This window comes from Haliaeetus leucocephalus, unplaced genomic scaffold, assembly GCF_000737465.1.
Source record: "Haliaeetus leucocephalus isolate CR32 unplaced genomic scaffold, Haliaeetus_leucocephalus-4.0 Scaffold196, whole genome shotgun sequence".
Taxonomy (NCBI): Eukaryota; Metazoa; Chordata; class Aves; order Accipitriformes; family Accipitridae; genus Haliaeetus; species Haliaeetus leucocephalus.
Genome location: NW_010972632.1, coordinates 732,846 through 755,046, shown reverse-complemented (window position 1 = coordinate 755,046; position 22,201 = coordinate 732,846). Strand labels below are relative to the sequence as shown.

The 22,201-nt window shown below is 42.7% G+C and overlaps 2 protein-coding genes across 4 annotated transcripts in view; one reads left to right on the top strand and one right to left on the bottom strand.

Annotated features, from left to right (window-relative positions):
• PLBD1 (phospholipase B domain containing 1) overlaps nt 1-9,848 on the top strand; it is a 41,867-nt gene extending 32,019 nt beyond the window's left edge. The window contains exons 8-12 of the mRNA XM_010565860.1: nt 639-839; nt 952-1,092; nt 6,353-6,538; nt 7,655-7,761; nt 9,380-9,848. Of these exons, the coding sequence (XP_010564162.1) occupies nt 639-839; nt 952-1,092; nt 6,353-6,538; nt 7,655-7,761; nt 9,380-9,547 (803 nt within the window). The 3' untranslated portion in view covers nt 9,548-9,848. The remainder of the gene's footprint in view (nt 1-638; nt 840-951; nt 1,093-6,352; nt 6,539-7,654; nt 7,762-9,379) is intronic.
• Nucleotides 9,849-10,792: 944 nt separating this feature from the next.
• Nucleotides 10,793-22,201, bottom strand: part of ATF7IP (activating transcription factor 7 interacting protein) — a 112,212-nt gene continuing 100,803 nt past the window's right edge. For all 3 annotated transcript variants that reach the window (XM_010565846.1, XM_010565847.1, XM_010565848.1), the window contains exons 13-15: nt 21,169-21,354; nt 17,395-17,507; nt 10,793-15,953 (exon numbers count right to left, since the gene is read on the bottom strand). In XM_010565846.1, coding sequence (XP_010564148.1) covers nt 15,537-15,953; nt 17,395-17,507; nt 21,169-21,354 — 716 coding nt within the window. In that variant the 3' untranslated portion in view covers nt 10,793-15,536. The remainder of the gene's footprint in view (nt 15,954-17,394; nt 17,508-21,168; nt 21,355-22,201) is intronic.

Here is a 22,201-nt window from a genome sequence, read left to right as displayed (position 1 = left end):
AAGAGGAGTGGGTAAAACTTTCTCTCATGTACAGGATGTGGTTTATGATTTAAGAGGTGTCCATTTCTTGGAGATGTTTTTAAGAATAGTTAGGCTGGAAAAGATTAAACTAGAAGGAAGATTTTTCTGCTAGCCTTGATTTTAGTCCAGAAGGGATTAATTTAAAGGAATACCTGTTGTCCTTACAGAATAAAAATCTAAAACTGAAACTGGTTGATGAAAATCTCTTTGTGGAGTTTGTACTTTTGTTTTGGTTTTCTTTGTTGTATTTTTTTAAAGGAATTTCTTGGAAACAAACACTCACTAGGCACTTACAGTATGTAATCCTCAGCATAAGAATAAGACATAGCTTGACATATGAAGGAAAAACTTCCAAGCTTGGGATGCAAACATGAAGCAAATGCTCTAGACAAAGAATTAGGTTCTGTGTTGAAAGCATGACAAATGAGAAACTGTGCTGACAGGTGGCCTTAAAGAACTTGGCAGAATTCACCACCTCATCTTTAATATTTGTGCAGTTTGATTTCAAACACACACATTGATTCATTCATATCCTCTTGTCTTGTCTCTCTGTCTTGTTCTTTGTGAACCTTTCATATAACTCATAGATAACAAATTTTGTATTATTGCTGTTTAAGGCTTTTTGGTGTCCCTGGATGACTTTTACATACTAGGCAGTGGCTTGGTAATGTTGCAGACTACCAACAGTGTGTTCAACCAAACCCTCATGAAGCAAGTGGTGCCTGAATCCCTGTTAGCTTGGCAGAGGGTCCGTATTGCTAACATGATGGCAGATAGTGGCAAAACTTGGGCAGAAACCTTCTCGAAGTGCAACTCTGGTAAGTACACTTCCATATGAATCTTTGAAAAAAGGATGTGTTCCCTCTCCCCCTTGTACCCTTTTCCTTGCCCAGGCAGGACATGTAACTCTCTCTTTGCTCTTGTGGCTAGGGACCTACAACAATCAGTACATGGTGCTGGACCTGAAGAGGGTGAAGCTGCAGAAGAGCCTTGATGATGGTGCATTGTACATTGTTGAGCAGATCCCAACCCTTGTGGAGTATTCTGATCAAACAAATATTCTCCGGAAAGGTAATGGCTCCTATAGTAGTTACTGGCTTAGGAAAGCCATCTCTTTGTGCCAGCTGATGGACAATCGTGCTTTGTACCTGGGAAAGGTTTATTGAACACTAGTGCTGAGTTTCAAGTTAGAAAGCTTTATGTGAACATCCCTGTCCTGGTTTTGGCTGGTATAGAGTTAATTTTCTTCTTAGTAGCTGGTACAGTGTGTTTTGGATTTAGTCTGAGAATAAAGTTGATAACACACTGATGTTTTAGTTGTTGCTAAGTAACACGTAGGATAAGTCAAGGATTTTTCAGTTTCCCATGCTCTGCCAGCAAGCAGGTGTTCAAGAAACTGGGAGGGACCGTGGCCAGGACAGCTGACCTGAACTAGCCAAAGGGATATTCCATACCATAGGATGTCATGCTCAGTATATAAACTGGGGGTAGTTGGCTGGGAGGGGTGGATCGCTGCTCGGGCATTGGTCAGTGGGTGGTGAGCAATTGCATTGTGCATTCCTTGTCTTTTCTTGTTGTTTTTTTTTTGCTTGTTTTTTTCTTTTTTGTTTTTTTTTGTTATATTCCTTTTCATTACTTTTATTATTATTGTTAGTAGTATATTTTATTTTACTTTAGTTATTAAATCATTCTTATCTCAACCCATGAGTTTGGGTTTGGTTTTTTTTTTTGATTCTCTTCCCCAGCCCACTGGGAACAGGGGAGGAGTGAGTGGCTGCCTAGTGCCTAGTTGCTGGCTGGGTGTTGTGGTTTAACCCCAGCCAGCAACTAAGCACCACACAGCTGCTCACTCACTACCCCCCCGCCTCCAGTGGGATGGGGGAGAGAATCGGGAAAAGAAGTAAAATGTTTTAATAGAACAGAAAAGAAGAAACTAATAATGGTAACACTAACAAAATGGCAATAGTAATTATAAAAGGATTGGAATATGCAAGTGATGCACAATGCAATTGCTCACCACCCACTGACTGATGCCCAGTTAGTCCCCAAGCAGCAATCCCCCCAGCCCCACTCCCCCCAGTTTATATACTCGACATGATGTTACATGGTATGGAATATTCCCTTGGCCAGTTTGGGTCAGCTGTCCTGGCTGTGTCCCCTCCCAACTTCTTGTGCCCCTCCAGCCTTCTTGTTGGCTGGGCATGAGAAGCTGAAAAATCCTTGACTTTAGACTAAACATTACTTAGCAACAACTGAAAACATCAGTGTGTTATCAACATTCTTCTCATACCTAACTCAAAAACATAGCACTGTACCAGCTACTAGGAAGACAATTAACTCTATCCCAGCTGAAACCAGGACACTGGGGTTAAACCATGGCAATCCCTCTGTTGCCAGGTCTATAACGTTGTATTCATTTCTCCTGTATGCTGTGGCAGAAGCAGGGGAGGGAAAAATAGACTTTACCTTCTTTCTTTCTCTCTTTTTCCTGCTCTTTTTTTCTCTTATTACTTTGTCCTGTCTTGGAGACCCATGAGGAAAAAGGTGAGGTCTATTTGAAGCAGTACTAAATAACTGTGGTGCTGTGGGCTACTTTAAATGTTTGGTGAGTGGGTCACCCTACAAGGAGATAAGCTTTTAAATAAGAGAGAAGTTGTCTGTTAAATTCAGCTCCTGAACTTTTCTGGAGCTCTGTTATCTGATAAATATGTGCTGTTTAAAAGATTCCTTAATCCCCCAACAAGACTAGCAACAAGTTGATGGAAAACAAGCAAACAAAAATATAGGTGAAGAAAAACACCTGATGGCAGGTTTCATTTGCAAGTATTTTCTAGACACTTTGTCAGCATCCAAAAGCCTAAGCTCATTCCGCAAATCTAAGTGCATGCCTGGTGCTTTCTGCTTCCTCTTCCAATCACGTGCTCAGGAGGTGAATTGAGGAATTGTTCTTTATCATCAAAATGACTAGAAATGCATTTATGTTAGCAGCTGGGGTTGTTTTCCTTTGGAATTTTCCCTTGTGTCTGGCTCCTTAGAAGGTTCTGGCTTATTTTATTGCCACAATGTCAATATGGCTTTATGAGATGTTTCTCACTGATAATTTGGAAAAATCTCTTGTGTCTCCCTTTATGCTTCTCTGGCTCCTTTATCTGTTGAAGATAGGAAAGCAGGCTGTTGCATCTTATCTTCCAGTGTTTGTGTGTACTTCAGATGGTGAAATGCCTTGGGCTCCTCTGTGCAGTGTTGTGGATTGTGGTGCAGACAAAAAATAGCTAATGGAGACCTCTCTAGCTCTGGCGCTTGAAGCAACGCAACCACATCATGGCAGTGCCTCACCTGTGCAGACTGGCCAGGCTTAGAGGGTTCCCTGAGGACCTTTTCAGCAGTGATTAGAGCGAGCTGCTCTGGGATTCCCTGTAGGACTGAGACCAACCCCTGGGCTTGGGCACACCGTGACCACTTATTCTCCTACGAGATCTCGTGGTTGCTCTGTTCTGGAAGGTGGCAGCATTCATTAGAAGTGACATTATTTTACATTTTCAGTATGACTTTTCCCAGGTATCTAAATGCACCTTATGTGTATTGGATAATGCAGCAGTCAGTCTGTGGTAGCTTAAAAATTAGAAGGGCAGCCCTCAGCAAACAGGGTGGACTAAGCACTGCAGGAGTGCTACCTTAAAGACCTCAGCTGCTGTAAGCCAGCACTGCTCCTGTAAGCAGCAGATTTGGACTCCTCCATGCCACACAGGACACCAGACAAGTCCCATCGAGGCCCCTGCCCTGTTCCCTGGTGCTCAGAGCAGCCCAAGTGAAGGAAGTTTGCCTTCTCAAGAGCAGTGCTGGCTTAAAGTGTTTGTAGAGTACCTGACCCTGGCACACTCCATAATTGCCTTGTAGCTGGTATCCAAAGGTAATGTACTTCTAACACTCTGGTTGGTCAGAGCGAGTTTGTGCCAGCATTGTTTTTTTAAGTCTCTTCCGAGCATAAACCTAGAAACAACAGAGAATGAGAATTGAGTTCTCAGGTGAACAAAGACAGGCATTGCTGTAGTAAGCCCTGTATCTGAGGAAAAAGGGAGCATTTTCTTGTACGAGTTTGAAAATAGAAAGTTGTGGGGTTTTTTGGTGTTTGGTTGGTTTTTTTTTTTGTTTTTTTTTTTTTTTATGGCTTCTGTCAGCTTGTGTCTTAGGCCAGTGCAGGTGAGTTCTAAAAACCAGGAATCTCTTACACTGCCTTTTCCAGGCAAAGATGTCAAGGTGCTTTCTGTATGCTGACAAAAAAACTCGGGAATCCTTTAGAGGAGTTGAGGGAGAGCAGTACTGCCTCCAGTATAGGGACAGGGCACAGGAGTGGGCTGCAGTTCAGATTTCCTGATGATGAGGAAGTAGTGCATCCATTTCAGCATCAAAAGCATCACGTCAGATCAGAACCTAGGATCTCAGTCTCTTCTACCATACATCTAATCTTCTCATTGCTCTCTCTTGATATTGCTGAGATCTCTTGCTCTGATGGGCAGAGGAGGAGGGCGTTTTGTTTCAGAGAATTTTTGCTGCCTTCACGTTGTCTTCCTCACCCCCTTTTCAACCTTAGAGCATCTCTGACTTGTTTTTGTTACTGTTCACCCTGCCAGGCTTAACAGGCAGGTTTCACTGGCTTAATACCAGCCCTTGAAATAGTTTCTTCCGTTTTAGCAACAAAAAGTTTTTCCAGGTGGGGAATGGGATCATCTGTATGCACTGCGTTCATGTGAGACAATAGCACCTTTTTGAATCACAACTAAACCCTACCGATTTGGAAGCTGACGTATCTGTATCCTCCAGCCTGCGTTGTTAGAGGCTGGCAAGTGTGTTTATTTCTGGAGGACACCTGTATTACAACACACCACATACACAGCCTGTTTCCTTCAGGTAGGCTCTAGGTCACATAAGCGAATGCCAGCAGACAGGGTATTCCCCATCTGCTGTGTGCTAGGCAGGACCCAAGGTGGTAAGGCCTCCACTCAGGCAGCATTCCAGTGCTTATGCTGTCTGCATATCTGTCCTTTGGGAAGTTTGGTTTGTATCTCTCTCTATCACTCCCAGTGAGTCCCAGTTCATTTTCTTGAGCACCTTACAGCCAGACTCCTTACGTTGCGCTGGGCTGATGTAAATACATGCAACACTGCATTTACTGGTGTCTAGACAGTAAATCTCTAAGCCAAATCCTGTTGTGTGTGATTTGAGAAGCAACATTCCCCACTGACAAGAGAAACTCTAGTGCTTTGGAGAGAACCTGAAAATGTGCTGTTCTTGGGACTAGCTCAGGTTATATACTCTCTGCCTAAACACTCCTTGGTGCCTGCCTTGCAAAAAGAATCCCAAACCCCAAAACAAACAAACAAAAAAACCCAAAGAAAAACACCCCCCCCCAAAAAAAAACTCTTAAGGTATAGGTATCTATTTTTATTCCTTTCAGGACCTGCTGTACCCAGATCCTGACCTGGATGGTGTCTGGGCTCTTTACAAGCTTTTCTGCTTTCTAGACTAGTCTTGTTTCAGGCAGTTTGTGTGTCACCTACCTAAAACTCTCTCTGGAGTTCTGGCTGGTAACTGTGCTCTTTAGAGTTAACAAAACTGCAGGATTCACACTTGCTCTTGGAAAAGTTAGGGCAGGGCTCTGCTTTGCTGATCAATCACTTAACAGTCAGAGGCAGATACTGGCAAACGTGCAGTTATCCCCCATCTTTCCTTATCACTGCGTGCAACCACAGCTTTCCAACTACCACTGCACAAAGCATGTGTGTGTGGTTCTTTGCTGGCCTGCCTCCTGTTCACCCCTATTGGCTCTGTGGTCCATGTGTGTTTGTGTGTATCTGTCCATCCCTGACATCTCAGCATGGTGTATTCCTCTGCCTTGGTGAGATGGGGAATGCAGGGGAAAAAGGGAGTGACTTGAAGCCTCTTGCTGGGAAGTTTGGTGGAGGTAAATGATCTTACACTCCTCTGAGGCTGAGCAGGAAAACCTCTGCAGGAGGGCTGTGGCTGTTCTGCATGTTTGCCTCAGACTCCTGCAAGTCTGATCTCAGCTGTTTCGCAGAATGAGTCCTCAGGGTAGAAATCTGGGGGCGGGTTGCCTCGGTACAGTCTCCAGCGGTGTTACACTGGGAGTTAGCCCTGGTCATGCCAGTGACTATTGCCTTATTTTCTTGTGTTCAGACCAGTTTGATGTGTTATTCCTTGACATGCTGTTAAGGCAATGCAGCATGGAAAAAAGTTTCTTTTTCTTTTTTGATATAAGCAAGAGCGTTCAGCTTTTTTAAGTGATTAACAGATTGGGTTTTGTTTCTGGCAGGTTACTGGCCTTCATACAATATCCCTTTCCATGAAAAGATTTATAATCTCAGTGGGTACACGGCATACGTTGAGAAGTATGGCATGGATTTCTCTTATGAGCTTGCTCCAAGAGCAAAAATCTTCCGTCGAGACCAGGGCAAGGTGACCAACTTGGAAAGCATGAAGTACATCATGAGATACAACAGTAAGACACATGTTTATGTACTGTAGAGCTGATCTTAATAAAGCAGTGTTACTTTTATTTCTTGGATTATAGTGGGAAGCTGCAGCCTCACATACGGGTCAGAGTTATATTACCCTAGGTGCAGAGTACACACAAAGTAAAAAGATAACAAGCTTAATTTTGAGGTAGGAAGCCAGGCTAAAATTACTCTTACAGAAACAAAACTGGGTTCCTGCTAGAATAAGGTCCCTTGGACCTGCTGTTTGACCTTTCCAGAGAGCTTCTGACACTTCAAGAGACTCTGTGGACTGCTAATACCTAATATATCTACAGTCTGTCAATCTTGAAAGCCTTAAATCCTAAGCAACAGTTAGGTCAGATCAGACCAGAGAATTTAGTGTAGAACTTCAAGTTTTTTTTACCCTGCTCTGGCAAATGATCTTTGGTAGGTAATGCTCTGCTCTGCTTTTTCCTGACAGGGTTCTCCTTAACTGGATTAAAACCAGCTTAACTTCTGGCTAAGTGCATCTCTAAGTACAGATAGCTTTAGATGCTATATTTTTATTCCCAGTTATAAGGAGCACGCTGATTACTGGGCTTGGGGTTTGGGAGGCCTCTCCCAGGGTGGGGTATTGCTACTGTTCGGGCTGTGAGTTGCAGCATGCTCATAGATGTTGAGGCTTGTCCACCTTCCCCTCCTAGCTTGCAGCTACTACAACGGGTGTTTGAAGGCTTTGCTCCTTGCTACTTACTTTAGTCGAGAACTGGAAAAGGCTCTTGCTACTGCACTTTTCCCTTCCCTTTTCCCCCCTTTCCCTTTCTCTTCTGCTTTTCTCTCCTGACAGAGTTCCTGCAAGCTCTTGTCATGTGCAGTTGCAGATATTTGTGGTTAGAGGTTGGCAGCAGTGCCCCTGGGATGCAGAAATAGCTGTATGGACTTGGATTAGGAGCTTGTCTACTCCTGTCCTGTGTTGAGCACTGACTTCTAGCTGGCACCTGGAGAGGAGCATGAGAGCAATGTGATAGACCTCTGTTTCTGCCAGCCCACTTAGTGGCTCGGGCACTTTGCATCAGCTTTTTGTGAGGGGACTAACTTGTTTTCTTCCTTCCTTCCCTTTCCACCACATTTCTGTCCAGACTACCAGCGTGATCCTTATGCTGAACGGAATCCTTGCAACACCATTTGCTGCCGGGAGGACCTGAATCCTTCTTTTCCAGTGCCTGCAGGCTGCTATGACTCCAAGGTAAATTACCTCAATTTCAGTATCTGCTGAATGTTCGCTGCAGCCTGTTTGTACTCCTATCATCAGACCTGTAGTGCAGGGAAACATGCTAAGGCAGGCATGGCCAGGCATGTCTGTTCCCTCTTTCATGCTGTCCCAGTGCTTGGGCAGATCCCGAGATGGTAATTGTGTGCAGAGTCCTGTCTCCTGTCCCTGACACCAGTCCTAGCGCAGTGGCCGAGGGCAGAGGATGCAGGGGGAGGTGTGTGAAAGAACTATGTCCGTGGGAACTTGTGGTGTTTAGGGGTGTATTGGGTACAAGGGGTTAAACCCCAAAGCCTTGCAGCAGGAGGAGCTTAAGAGAAGGCTGTAATGAGTCTTCACATCACTCTGGGGAGGTGACTGTTGTACAGTCTCGGCCTCCTGTTTGTGAGGACTGTGTGGGTGCCTCCCCAGAGCCCACAGGAATGTGTTTTCAGCCTGGTTTTAGCTTTACCTTTACAAAAGCCTGGCTCTCTAGTAAGTTACCCTGCTCCAGGGCTCCACCTCTCTGTGAAACTGCTTTGAGCAAAGTTTGGTAGAGATCATTTTGCTTTCTGGGGTATGTGGGAAAATCCTTAGACCCACTGTCCTGGAGAAAGCAGCAGTTTTTCTAGGCAGCTAGTATGGTATTTTCATGGTGAAGGACAATACCCGAGTAAGCAGCTGTCCGGCCCTGGTGTGCTGCGAAGTCATACACTGTTTTATCCTGTGGGGTCCAGCCTGCTGCGTTTCTGGATTATGAGTTTGGTTGCTAGGATGGGCCCTGTTGAGGCTGTTTGGCACTGCCAGTGCTGTGTGTCCAGTCAGTGGGCATAAGCCCAGGCCAGCTGCCTGCTGTAGTGGCCAGTAGGAGCTCCTAGAGCTGGTTATTATGAGATGAATGCAGAAAATTGCTGTGTAGAGGTGTCTGGTAAGGGAGTAGGTTTGTGCATGCTGGTTGTGGTGCCTTTGCCAGCATAGTTAGGCAAGGGGAGTGGACTGGGCTGGGGGAGGACAGGGGCCCTAAGAGGGGCATTGAGAGAACTAGCCCAGAGCAGAGCCAAAACATGGCAGTTAAAACACTAAAGGCAATTTTAGTGTCTCTGAGTTTGGGAAGATGGAGCAGGCTGGGGACCTCTTGGGAGATAATGAAGAAACAGGGCAGAGCCTGGGCAGCAATATTAACTCTGTGCTGCCTTTGTTCTTTCCCGAATTACCCTGACAGAGCTCTAGGGGACAGCCCAAGTGCTTAACACGCAGCAGAGCTTAGCTCAGACCCCCTAGGCTGCCTGCTGCAGCTCCAGCTCTTTTGGAGATAGATATGCAAACCGAGGGAGGATTGCCCTGAGGGCAGATGTGCTGCCTCTTTCACCCTGGATAGTGTGAGGGCTAGAGGGCAGCATGGGCTTGTGCTTTGCTACTGTCCTTCAGCGCTGGCAGTTTTGTGGCTGAAGATGCCTTGGTGCAGGCAAGGAATGCTGCCTGATCAGCATGCATTTCCCCTTGCTCACCTTCTTTATTGTTATTCAATCTCATGGAGCTGTTCCTGCTCTGTGGGATGGGTGCATGTTAAACACCACGCAACCCTTTTGCCCTCAACTCCTGTCCTTTATTACAGGTGTCAGATTTCCGCCTGGCTTCAGCGTTCACAGCCACTGCAATCAATGGCCCCCCAGTACAGGGTGGTCTCCCTGTCTTCACCTGGAGACGGTTTAACCACACGCGACACCAGGGCCTGCCAGAGTCATACAACTTTCATTTTGTCACCATGAGGCCAATCCTGTAAAACCAGCATCAATATTCCCAAATGGATTTTTTTTAAATGGAAACTTTCATTCCTGTGTGTAATAAATTGACCTGGATGTCCACATCCCTGTGCCTTACCTGCTTTCCCCTGTCCTGCCTGCTAGGCACTTTGTACTGACATGGGCTGCCTCAGTGCAGCCCAATGCATGTTCTGCTCTTCTGAGCTATTTGGGTGGCCCTTCCTCTGACTAGGATTGATGGGAAGCAGGTGTGGCACTGCTTTGGGGTGATCTGAACCATAGTCACAGCTGTTCCCAGAGCAGGAGAGAACTACAATGCAATCAGAGTGATCTATCCCTAATAGCACCATAGGACCTGCTTCCAGGGCTGAGCCAAGCCAGGTGGCTGCTTTGGGCCATGGTGGCCTTATCTCAGTGCTGGCTTGATGTCTTTTATTTGAGCAGTGCCTTTGAGATGTTCTGTAAATTGCCTCTCATCCAGAAATGTCACTAGCTGAGAGCACCAGGGTGGTTTTCTCTGTGGCTGATGCGTGTTGTCTACAGGGCATGGCTTGCAGTGCTGCTTGCAAGATTTCCTTTGTCTCACCAAAGCAGCATGCAATGGTCAGGCTGCAAAAGGTAGTGAAGGGAGGGACCTGGTGATTTCTGAAAGCAGCCTGATTGATAGTTTTGGAAACACACACCCCACTGCCCCAGCCTGCAGCATAGCAGCAGGGAAAGAATGGTGCATCTCTGTGCAATGGATCTCTTCCTGATCAGCCCATGCCGTTGTTCAGTGACCTCTTCCTCTGCTCCCTCAGCTGTGGAAGTGCAACATGACAGTGAGATGGCTGTGAGGGCTGAGGCTGTACGAATGGCTGAGAGGCAGCATCATGCAGTTGACTTTCTGGGAACTGCTTCTCACATTACTTGAGCAAGGTGGCAACACTTCTGAAGAGGAAGAGGATGCACTGGGCTCTTTTTGAAAGAGTTGTCTCCTGCAACGTCTGGAACTAAGCACAGATGACTCAAAATGTTAAAAACCCAGTAGTTTATTTCAAAGTAGAAATTTCAGGCTTATCAGACAAAACCCCACTACAGTTAACACAGACACACACGCTAATCTACAGTACATACAAAAAGGGGGAACTTGCAACTGCCCAGTTTAAATTGGACATTAAATCAGTCCTTTTTTTTTTTTTGTATTTACAAGTCCAGCTGTAAAACAAAACAAGAAATCAGATTCTGAGTTTCCTAACAAAGGATTGTGCATGTTTGACTCCCAATAGCCAATAAATTACTAAAGCTGAACAAGACTCCCCAAACAGCTACTATCCAGTTATCTTATTTACAGCTATACCCCATTAAATTAAGACAGCACTTCAAATATATATATGTGTGTGTATATATGAGAAAAAAAGAATGCTCAGCCTGCATAATGACAATGAGAAATAAAGATGCTTTTTTTAACAGGTACTTAGAAGGGATGAAAAGCTTAATTCACTTTCTCTTAGCTATCCTTATTTTTTTCTTTCTCCCCTCAGAAGGTGTTTGGAAGGGAATACAGATTTTGGTGGCAGGGCTGGCTCACTGTCATTTGAAGTCCTCTTCCTCCATTGTTTTCATACAATGCCCACCCTTACCCAAACCAACAAATTAAAAAAAAAAAAAATTAATACATCAAGCTTCTATTTAAAAAATCTGGATAGATATTTTTGACTAAATGAAAATAGTCAAGAGTTTATAAGATGACAGAATCACAGCTTCATTTTGTACAGTGCATGCAATACTCGTAATACTGGAGAATGGCTGTTTGGGGAGCAGGAAGAGATTTGACCTGTCCCTACATAGAATACAGATTCTAATTTATTGGACATTTAAGACAAATGGCATCAAGGAAGGGCTGAAGTGACTATTTTTGTTACAGTACAAAACAGTGCTCAGATTGTACTATTGGGTCCAGTCGTGCTCCCACTGAAGGCACGAGGTGTTTTGCCATTGTTTTCAAAGGAAGCAGGGTAAGACCTCTTATCTTTACAGGGAAGACACCGTGGGCATTTCCAGCCTTGTGCTAAAACCCTTGGGATGGGCGAATGTCTCGGTGCTTGTGCTCAGTGATCTAGCGTGGCCAATGGTAGCACAAATAATTTGAAAGAGGCAAGTCTAAGACCAACTGCTACTCCCAGGGAAGCATGGAAATAAATACAGGCTGAGGGGAACCTGCCTCTGCACCCTCATCTTTTCTGAAGCTGCCACTGCAGATGCAGTACAGATGCTATACCTAAAGTCTGCTCCCCTTCCCAGGGTTTAGTCATTTGAATCCAATAAAGCTTTTTTTAAACATATACTGAAATAAACAAGGCCTGTGAAGCTGTAACTAGGAGGAATACAATAGAAAGGAATGGCATTTTGCCATCAGCACTCCTCAGCAGGGCTCCTCTCCAACCAGAAACTGAACTAACTCAAGTTACTTTCAACCTGGACATTCAGATGCCCTTGTATCACAGAGAAAACAAACCAAACCTAGAACAAACCAGAAAGTAAATGGGGATGGAAAACACAGCTGGAGAATCAGCACCACATTTGCTAAAACACAGGAAACTAGACCCAAGGTGGTACTGCTGAAATGTGAAGTACCCAGTGGCAACAGCAAAACACTAAGTAAGTCAGGAACAGCTTTATACCAGGCTGTTGAAAATAAGATGGAAAAACTTGCATGAAGTGCAGAGAAGAAACTAAAACCAACCCTTCCACCTAAATTTAAATATGCGAAAAATCTCTACAAGTGGATTATTGGAAGCCTCCAGCAACTAACGCTTTTATGACGAGCCAAGTCTAGAAGCATGGTGTTAACAGACCTGTACTGAATGTTCTCAGGTATTTTGGCAATACATTCAAATAAAGTCTATTAAGTGAAATCAATTATTTCTGAACGTTTGTTGCTAGCAGAAATTTAGTTTCTCAATAGTTTTATTGTTTCTGGGAGGTAAAGGATAATAAAATAACCAGCCACCCCACAACACAGGGAAAAGTGCCATGAGTTAAGGAGTTAAGCAATACTCCCATTTGTTAGTATAAGGGGTGAATACTCACTGCAGAGTTCTGCTCCACCATGAAAATGATTTCACAGAAATGGCAGAGTTCTCTCTTTGTGTGTCAGTGATTTAAGGACCAGCTACCTGTAAGGTCTCCAAACCGAGCTAGGCATTTGAAAGCCAAGCCATGCTTTATCACATACTTTGCCCCCACCACTTGCTTAAGACCCTGAAATTGGACCTTTAAGAGCTCTGCTGGGATGAAACAAAAGAGAAGTCAGCTTTCACCCCACAGCTGCCATGGCTTCAGTCAACAAACGGTAGCTAGCTTATTTAATCTATTCACAAAAAATCAACTGCACTCTGCATACATAGCAGAAACGGATCTATTAATCCGGAAGCCAGTTTTTACAATCAGTTCAGTTGAGAACTACATCTTTCTTTAGTAAATAAAGATGAGTCGTCTTTCTCTAAAGATACAGCCCACAAAACCTCCAAACACAGTATCAGACCATCCCCAATAATACCTCCATTGGAGGAAAGAAAAACATTCTAACACAGGACTCTCACCCCCCACCTATCCCAAGCAAGACAAAGCTAAGAACAATCGTGACCTAAACGCAGGCACAAACTATAGAAAAGCTCATGTATAGTTTGGGCTGGAATCACAGTTAAATAAGCAGCATAAATTCTAGGTTGTATTCTTAAGTTTATTTTAACTTTAAAACTATAAAACCTCATTGTACTGATACGGCCAATGGCCCTTTGGTACCACCTCAAAGACACATTAAAAAAATTGCCCAGGGAGGACTTGACAGCCATCAACCGGAATGAACTGCTCTAACCTCTACTACAGAGCTGGCTTTGTAAGGACCCAACTTTCCATAAGTAGACTAAATGCATTATTAAGTAATTATTCCTTGAAACAGGCAGTCAGAACATTTAATGAAACATAGAAAAATTCAAGGCATTATTGATTATTGGCACCAGTAATACAGGGACAACTGTTACTCAAAGGAAAGGTTACACATTGTTCATACATGAGATTGTGTGAACCTTCTCTCATGATACTTGGATTTAGACAGAATTTTTGCTCGCCCAAATCAATAAAACTGCTATACTTCAAATGCAAGTTTCCATACAGAGAATATTTGTTACTCACCTGATAGAAGTGACAATCCCAGCTACATGAAGGAGTGCAGTAAAATAGTATAGACAAAAGTCTACAATGCAGTTTCTTTCACTGTAAAAGTTCTCAAAGGGAACACAACTAAAGAACCCATAATCTCATAGCATATTTCACCAGCATGTTTTGGGACTTAATTTTTCCTGCCCTTTTCAACCTTGCTTTACATTTAAAAAATGTTGGTTTTAAGAATGAGGGCACTGAAATTAAAAAATGTAATCTTCTACAGCTTTGCTACATGGTAAAGTGGATTAAAAAGAAAAAGACTCTTTCCTTTCTAAATCCACTGTTTGGTTCTGCTGGGCAGGAATGAGACAGAAAAGTGCCAAGATAAACAACTTACATATACTTTCTTGTCCAGGTGCATTACAATTTGGTTCTGCAAAAAGCAAGATTAACATGTCAACAACAGTGGGGCAGATGCACCAATTTCTTTTCTCAGCTCAGAAGCATCATGAAAGCATCTATTTACATTTGCAATTGCTCAGAAGTTTTAGGCCAGTGTCTAAAATAACTCCTAAACTGCTTTGGGTGCGTTAGCTTTCTGCAGAGGCAGGCAGGTGATGAGAGAGAGGACTGGGAAGCCAACTGCTTACCTTTTTGTACTAACTGAACATCCAAACTCAGTGCAAACAGCTAGAAGCTTTCATGGTGCCACACCACAGAGGTTTCTTCTTTGGCTGAACTGCAGCATACAGCTTTCCCAAAAGAACAGCGAAAGGCTCTGGTGGAAAATACTGTCTGTATACTCTAATATTCTTGACAGGACAAAAACAACTATTCAAGAATTACAGTGAGGACAGGGTTGAATGATACTGCAGACAAAACCAAATCCAGCATCAGCAGGACGGACACTCCCCAGTCTACAGAAATAATAATTACTGCAGGCCAGGAAAATGAGAAGCAGTAATGAAAGGCTCAAGGGTAAAGGGAAAAACAACTCCAAGCAAATAAAAGAACACCACAAGGTATCTGGCTACATTTTATTTCTGAAATTATTATTTAAGGCACAAAATAAATCTAAAAAATAGGGCTGGATGTACGAGGGGAGGGGCAGAGAAATTATCTGAACAAGAGGGGTGTGAATGCAGTCTCTACAATCCAGTTTCAGATCTGACCTGGGAATGCTCCCGGTGTGAGTGGGTGAGGATGGTGAAAGTAGAAGAGCATTCTTAGTTAGGAGAGGTAGGAGGTAGTGGGGCGATTTATTTTTTTCCCCCACCTCCAAATTCACACATATATTGGTTCCCTGGCCAGAGTCAAGTTCCCTTCCCTCCCCTCAGAGACCTCATTACAGTTTGTAAAATAAGACCAGACCACTCAATCTTCCAGTACAAAAGTGAGACCTTGAATCACCCACATATCACAGCCTGCTCACAGAGCGGTGGGCAGCAAGAGGTTCTTGCCCTCATGTTAGTGCCTTGATAGATATTACAGATGTATATGTTTTGCTTCAGACAAACTGTAATTTATTATTTTGTTCCAACTCTGAAGCAGAATCCCAGGCATCCAGGGTGCCCTTGGATAAAGGGTAGGTAGGTATCTAGGTGGAACAGCTGTCATGGAAAGGAAAGTGAAATTTTCAAACGGCCCATGACTTGAGCTATCCAGAAGAAACAGGCTCTCTTGCTGCAGGTCAGACTTTATTTTTCTTTTGGTTCTGAATGCATGTAGTGTATCACACAACTGCCTAAAATAATCCTGCAGAGAGTGGATTTAAAAGTGAATTTCATGCATTGGATCAACCCCCCCAAAACTGGGGTAATTCTTGGTAGTAGGACAGGTTTAAAGGCTCCAAAGATCTCTAGTTTAACTGCTCTGGGAAGAGATCACATCTGTGGACTGGGGGTCACAGAAGGGTCCAAAACGTCCATAGATGTCCTTAGCCCGGACTGCAAAGTAGTATTTGCTGCCAGACACAAACTGCGTAAGAGTGCATGCCATAGGTAGCGGGAGGGCCTTCACTTCCCCTATCTTCTTCCACTGGGAGGGCATAGTGGCACTCGGGTCCTCGTGGTAGGCGTAGAGATGGTAACTGTCCACAGCGGCACAGCTCCGGTCCACCTCCATAACACTCCATGACAACACAATACCATTCTGGCTCTGTACCCGCGCCAGCTTCAGCTGGGGCTTTTGAGGCAGAGAAGTGTTGGCAGCTTCAGGGGGCAGCCGTGGTGGCTGTGGTGCGTCTGGGAGTGGGGCAGGATGTACAGGGCGTGGTGGCTCCTAAGCAATGTAAGAGCAATATGGGAAAGGTCAGAATCTACATCAGTGGAAGGCAGCTTTAATTCATCATTCCCCAGGCAAATGGAAGCAAATGAGCCTGCAATCACCCAACTACCACAACTCTAAGTCCTGTGTGCAGAGGCAAGAGAGCAGCAGCAAATGTTGAGAAGGAGTGGGACCAAGAATGCCATCGGTTCTTATTTGCATATAAATTCCTAGCTCTACAGATGATCTTTGCCACAATTATTTGCCTATATCCTCTTTGCTTCCCACCCAAGAGGTGACAGACTGAACACTGTTCCCTTTACCAAGGCTGAGCAGGCAGGTTCACAATGACTTTGGGCTAATCTACGTTTTGAGCAGCTGTTCCCACATTACCCAAAATACCCCAGGCAGTGGATTTAAGCTGACAACTCATCATCTTTTCAACAGGCAGGCTTTCAGTCACAAAAGGAAGTATGGATAATAGTGCCACACGGATTTTATTACCTTAAATTGATTACAAAAGCTCAGCCTCAGTTTCCAGAAAATTTTGAAATAAGGGCACAAATGTGGCTTTCCATTGATTTTTTTTTTTTCACACCACAGAAACAGTCCTAGGTCTCTCATTTATGTTAGTTAAGATGAATTTAGGAATGTGGTTACAATGAGTACAAAATTTTGTTATTCTTCAAGCCAGGGGCCTTTCAGGTTGGAATCTGGGGTAGTTTTTGTCATCTTAAGTGTTCTGTGTGATATTGGCTTGATTTATTCTCATTATTTATCACTGGGGAATGCATTAAGTTTAATGGTGTCTGGATTGAAAGAATGGTGAGCCACCTTGTTGGTAACAGATTTATCATTTCAGGACACCACAAAATGTGACTGCCCAACAGTGAGTATACAGGCAATGTATTTGGTTCAGTCTCAACAACAAAACCATAGGAAATGAGTCAAAGTAAATTCTCAAATACTTAGGAAAAGGGGTTTGATGTGATGCAGAAGTAATCACCCCCAACAATGATAAAAAAGCCCTCTGAAATTTGGGAGTTGGCAACCTTGAGGGTTTTGTCTGTACCTTGTTCTCCTACCTCAGTTGTGCAAACAGCTACACTGAGGAACTGGTCATCCCATTCATAGGCAAACCATGACTAAACTTTTTAGTGGCAGTTCTTCTGTACCCTTGACTCCACAAGTCAGCTGCAGAAAATTCATGCACCATTTTTCAACATGTGCTACTGGTGATCTGGAGAACTCTGGGGTAAGCTAACAGATCACATAGCTTTTACCATTCTTGGCAGAAGTTGCTGCAGGTGATAGGGTGGTGCTATGCACGTGAACTGGCTGCAAAGTGTCTACAAAGCATTTCACTATTCTGCAGTTCACACTAAGTGATCTGAAAGACATCAATGCAGAGACAAGCCTGTAAACTGCATTAAGCAATTTCAAAAGGACTACTCACAGCATGCACTTGCGGTGGTCGATGATGCACTGTAAGTTGAGGTGCTCCAGATCCAAGAGTTAGTCCATTGTTCACAACATATGCAGTTGTCGGAGGCATTCGTACTGTCATACCTGTAAGAAGCACAATGAATACTTTGAGTATTCAATACTTAAAATCAGCTAAACAGAACAGTGGAAGACCAACTCCTTGGTTCATCTGGATGACACCAAATTTCAAACTGACATGGTCTCCTCAAACTGCCAGCACACTGATGAAATACTGCACAACAACAAAACCAACTCCCATCCTCTGAAGCTGTAAAAGTGAAAGAGCGAGTGCTTATGTCTGCGGAGGGGACAGGATGATGTTTTAATAATTTGTAGCATGAAAGAAATGGGTGGGGAGGGGAAGTGTGGGAGATACAGGGAGCTTAAGTATGAAAAGAAAAATTGCACCACTTTGGGATTCAGAAAGGAAAACAAAAGTGCTGCTGCAGCAGAATGATATCCACTCAGTATTCAAATGCCAGAAGGCTGTGCTGTGGATGGCACTGAAAACAAAAAAAGGTAAGTGACTGCCCAAGAAACTTGTCCTGCCTCACAGAATGGACACCACAATGGATGTTACTCACAAGCATTCCCATTTCATTCTTTGCCACAGCAAACTGACCTGACTGGCAGGAATAAACTAGGGAGTTTTATAGCCTTGTAGATAATATCGAGAACTCTTGCAAACTACCAAGTTTTCATTCATTTTATACTACATCTCACTCTCTTAAGTAGCATTTTGTCTGTTTACGGTTGGAACATGTATGTTCTGTGAGCTCAAAGCTTTTGCTCATCATTATGGGTTGCCTAGGGTGTCCCTCTACTTCTATCTAGAAATACAAGATCTGGGGCAATCTTCACCGCCCCCTAGTTCCACACCTGTATGAGACTGAAGCATTCTAGTACTTCAGAAGTGAAGCTCGCAGTGACACATGTCAGGAAACCACAGCTACTGTATGGTAATTTCTTCTCTATTATAAACAGTCATCAAACTATGACCATAGGTGATGAGTACCAGAAGTCTTTGTAATCTGTGAGTCTGAGGCAGGGAGCTCAGAATGCTAAATCTTAATGCTTTTATAATGAAAGTGCTGAACTCTAGGTAGCTGCTTCACATCTTTTTCCTATTGGCACATCTATCTAAGAAGCTAATGAAGCTGTGCAAACTCCTGTAGGATAAACTGTCACCTGAACTGGCTGCTTCTCATCTATGAGAATCCAATCAGATATGCTGTTTAGCATGACTGTCATTCTACCTCAGGAATTTACAAAAATCTGAAGAAAGGTGGACAGAAATACCTTAATAAGATATAAGATACAAATTTAGCATTATTTCTAGGTAGGCATACTACTTAGTTGACGAAGTACAAAACTCCAATTTGAGAACACTTCAGATGAGTTCTCACAGTTAATCTTTCAAAGACAAAGTGCAGAGATCTTACTCCTGAAGCATCTGCTACTGACACTAAAGACTGTTTCAATGACAATATAAACTAATACACATCAGTAGCAGCATTTCTGAAAACTGTGTAACATAGATGGTGAAAAATACAGTGGACTATAAGAAAAAACTTGTGACAGCTAAAAGGGATCAAGAAACGCAACTGCTTTTTCATTAACAGTACATGAAACCTATCTACCTGGTATGCAAATCTGAAGCCTTGAAATAATCTGTATTCTAAGTAAACTGGTCTTTTATCTACTTACGCTAACCATCCTCCTCCCTTGTCCTGAGGTACAGGGAATGCACAATGCTTTGGAGGAACCGCCATTTTCTTACGTCTTATGTGGCTTGTCAGACAATAGTACTGTATAATACACAGACATACTTTTCAAGCCAGAGTAACAGAACTGCCTCTAACAGAAGCGCAGAAAGGTCCAGGTTTGAAGGGACTGCTGGAGATGATCTGGCCCAACGTTCTGTTGAAAGAATGCTCTTAGATTAGGTTATTCAGGGTCTGGTCAAGCTGAATCCTAATTATTTTGGTGGAAACCTGCCTTGATTTCTGAGAATTTGTAAGCAGACAACTAAGGATAAGCTTTCATTGTATCACTGGACCATCAGGTCAGAAGCACATTACACAGAGATCTGTTGTTGGATGACCTTGCCTGGAAAACTTATCAATTCCCTACTTGATTGAGTTCTCCTAGAAAAGGTCTTAAAATAGCGTATTACCTATTATGTGTTCTTCAACAACACATTAGTTATCTTGCATGTCTAAAACTGAAAGGTATTCTGTAGATATTAATAGCAGTGATGCGTATTTAGTCATAGTAACTGCTCTAAGTAGTAAATTCTGACAAAATTTTTTGTATTTTGGTACAAAAGAAGAAAATACTACTAAAAATAATTAACATAAGTGAATGCATGGTTAAGTACTCAAAACTCCTTCCAAAACAACAGACAGATCACACATCTAACTTGTAGCTAAGGGTAAAGATGAAGAAAACTAAGTGTGGGCTGAGGTTAACTTGCCTTTTATGGCCTTTTGCTAACAGGAACACAAGATAGAGACATGCCCCTCAAAAGATACTGTTGGTCAGAAGAACTTGAACTCAAATGCACATGGCACAAGAGTATAAGAAGGAATATGAACAAGTATTCTGAAGAGAACAGCAATTTCCTCACACCCTGACATTTCATAGAGAGCGCTCAAGAACTGTCTGATCAACTTCTGTTTAGCTAGCACAGCCGATTTTTCACAGTCTATGGCAATGCAGCCGAATCCACTTGCAAGAGATACTTAGAATTAAATTGCTACAAACATACATGGATATTCTCCTTTCCAAAACCTGTTGTTTCAGAACAATGCATCAATTATTTCTGCACAAACCTACATAGGTACAGTCTTACGTGGCTCAAGCATGCAATGTTCCAAGTGTTCAGATGGTGTCTAAAAAATCACTACCTGGACATCACAAAAGTAGGCTCCTACTCAGTGCACTAGAACAGGGAAATTTATGTTTAACATAACAGTGTTAAGATAACCATAGTGTAGAAATTATGGGGAGCTAAGAAAAGGCAGTTAAGATCCACCATTTTGTAAGAGAATATAAACTATCATTTAACTTTAAGGTCTTTATTTTTGACATCTACTACTCATTTCAGAAAATGAGTTTACTCATATGGGAAGATACCAGTTACACATTTGCAAAGTCAAGATAAATGTGCTGACACCTCTAGTCAAGTTAACTCAAACATGCATCAATTTCTAATACACTTGGTGAGAAATTTCATCTGTCCAGGCCTAGAGATAATACGAAAATTTGCTGGTCACAGAACATCAGAGATTGTTAAGGAATTACATTAGGATGCCTGATACAGATGTAAATTTTAGACAGGAAATCAAACACGATTTACTACATACTTGTATGTTTTAATCTTACTCCATAATAACAAAATGGTCTCTAACTATCTACAAACAGTGGTGCTCATTGTATTACCTTCTGCTACCTTGTAAAGTATTGGGCATGTCATCCAGAGATGCTTAATTGGCAGAGCTAGTGTCTAAGATGACCCAAATCCAGTTTCTCCTTGTTCACATAGCTGCAGGGGGAATGACTTCTTAATAGCCTGAGATTTTCTCAAGTTTGTAAGCTAGAAAAAACACCTAACATCTGTAATTTGGAATAGTATTGTAAACAAACAACAAACCCAAAACAAAAAAACAAACCCCACATCCATCAGGTAGAACATATCAAGCTGTGTCATGCTAAAATGTGCATGGAAGAAAGCATCCCCTACCTCCAGTCTGTGGGTTGACTGGCCTTAAACCTGGGCTTGGCACTATAGCCCCTCTTACAGGATTCTGAGCTGGTGGTGCAGGAAGAGTGGTATAGACCACCTGATGGTTAGCAGGGGCTCTTGGTATAGGAAGTTTCGCTGCAGTTTGAGTCACTGGCCGATGAGTTACATTCACTGTTGTCGGAGCTGGAAAAAGACAGACAAAGCATAACCTAGAATGGAATTCCATGACATTGAGCTGATATGCCTATTCCAGAATACTCACCTCCTTTGGAAAATTGACTTTTCTGAGCCATGCAAAATAAAAACTGTCTCTGAAATTCTATCTGCTTTTGATAATCCAAGAAAAGAGAAAACAGCCTAAACAAACAGTAATTTTCACCTGAAATAATAACGCAAATCTATATACAAATTCCAAATACGAAAGATAAACATAATACACCCCCCCTCCCCCCCAAAAAAAACCCAAACCCAACCAACCCATCCTGAATGTAAGCACAGCTGTGGAGAATATAAAACCCACCACCAAAGAGTCTGTAAAACAGATCAGTCATAAGACAATTCTAATGCCAACTAATCTTCAACAATCATCTACAGAAGAAGAGAATAAAATAAAGAAAAAAAAAGAGGATCTATGTTTCTTTATGTTAGAAATAAATAAAAAAAAATCACACTGCAGACAAAATAACATTTAACTAGGGATGGAACTTCCATGTCAGCCTTGCCATTCACTCTGCCAAAAGGATTAATTGCCAAGTGCAGGTGGACAGAGCTAGGAGCGATGTTGCGAATTTTTTTTTCCTCACTGCTACAGGTTTCTTCTCCCCCACTTTTACAAACAACAGTATATTTAATAATTTCTGTGACCATCTTTAGCATCATTTCTTCCTCTCCATAGAATTAATTTGATCCTGAATTCTTTCCAAATCAAAAGAACTATGCTTCCCTTTCACTTCATCAGTTTAAAAAAACAAAAAAGTTATGGGAAACTGACTAGAATGAAGATTAAAAAGTGATTCGAACATTCTGAATG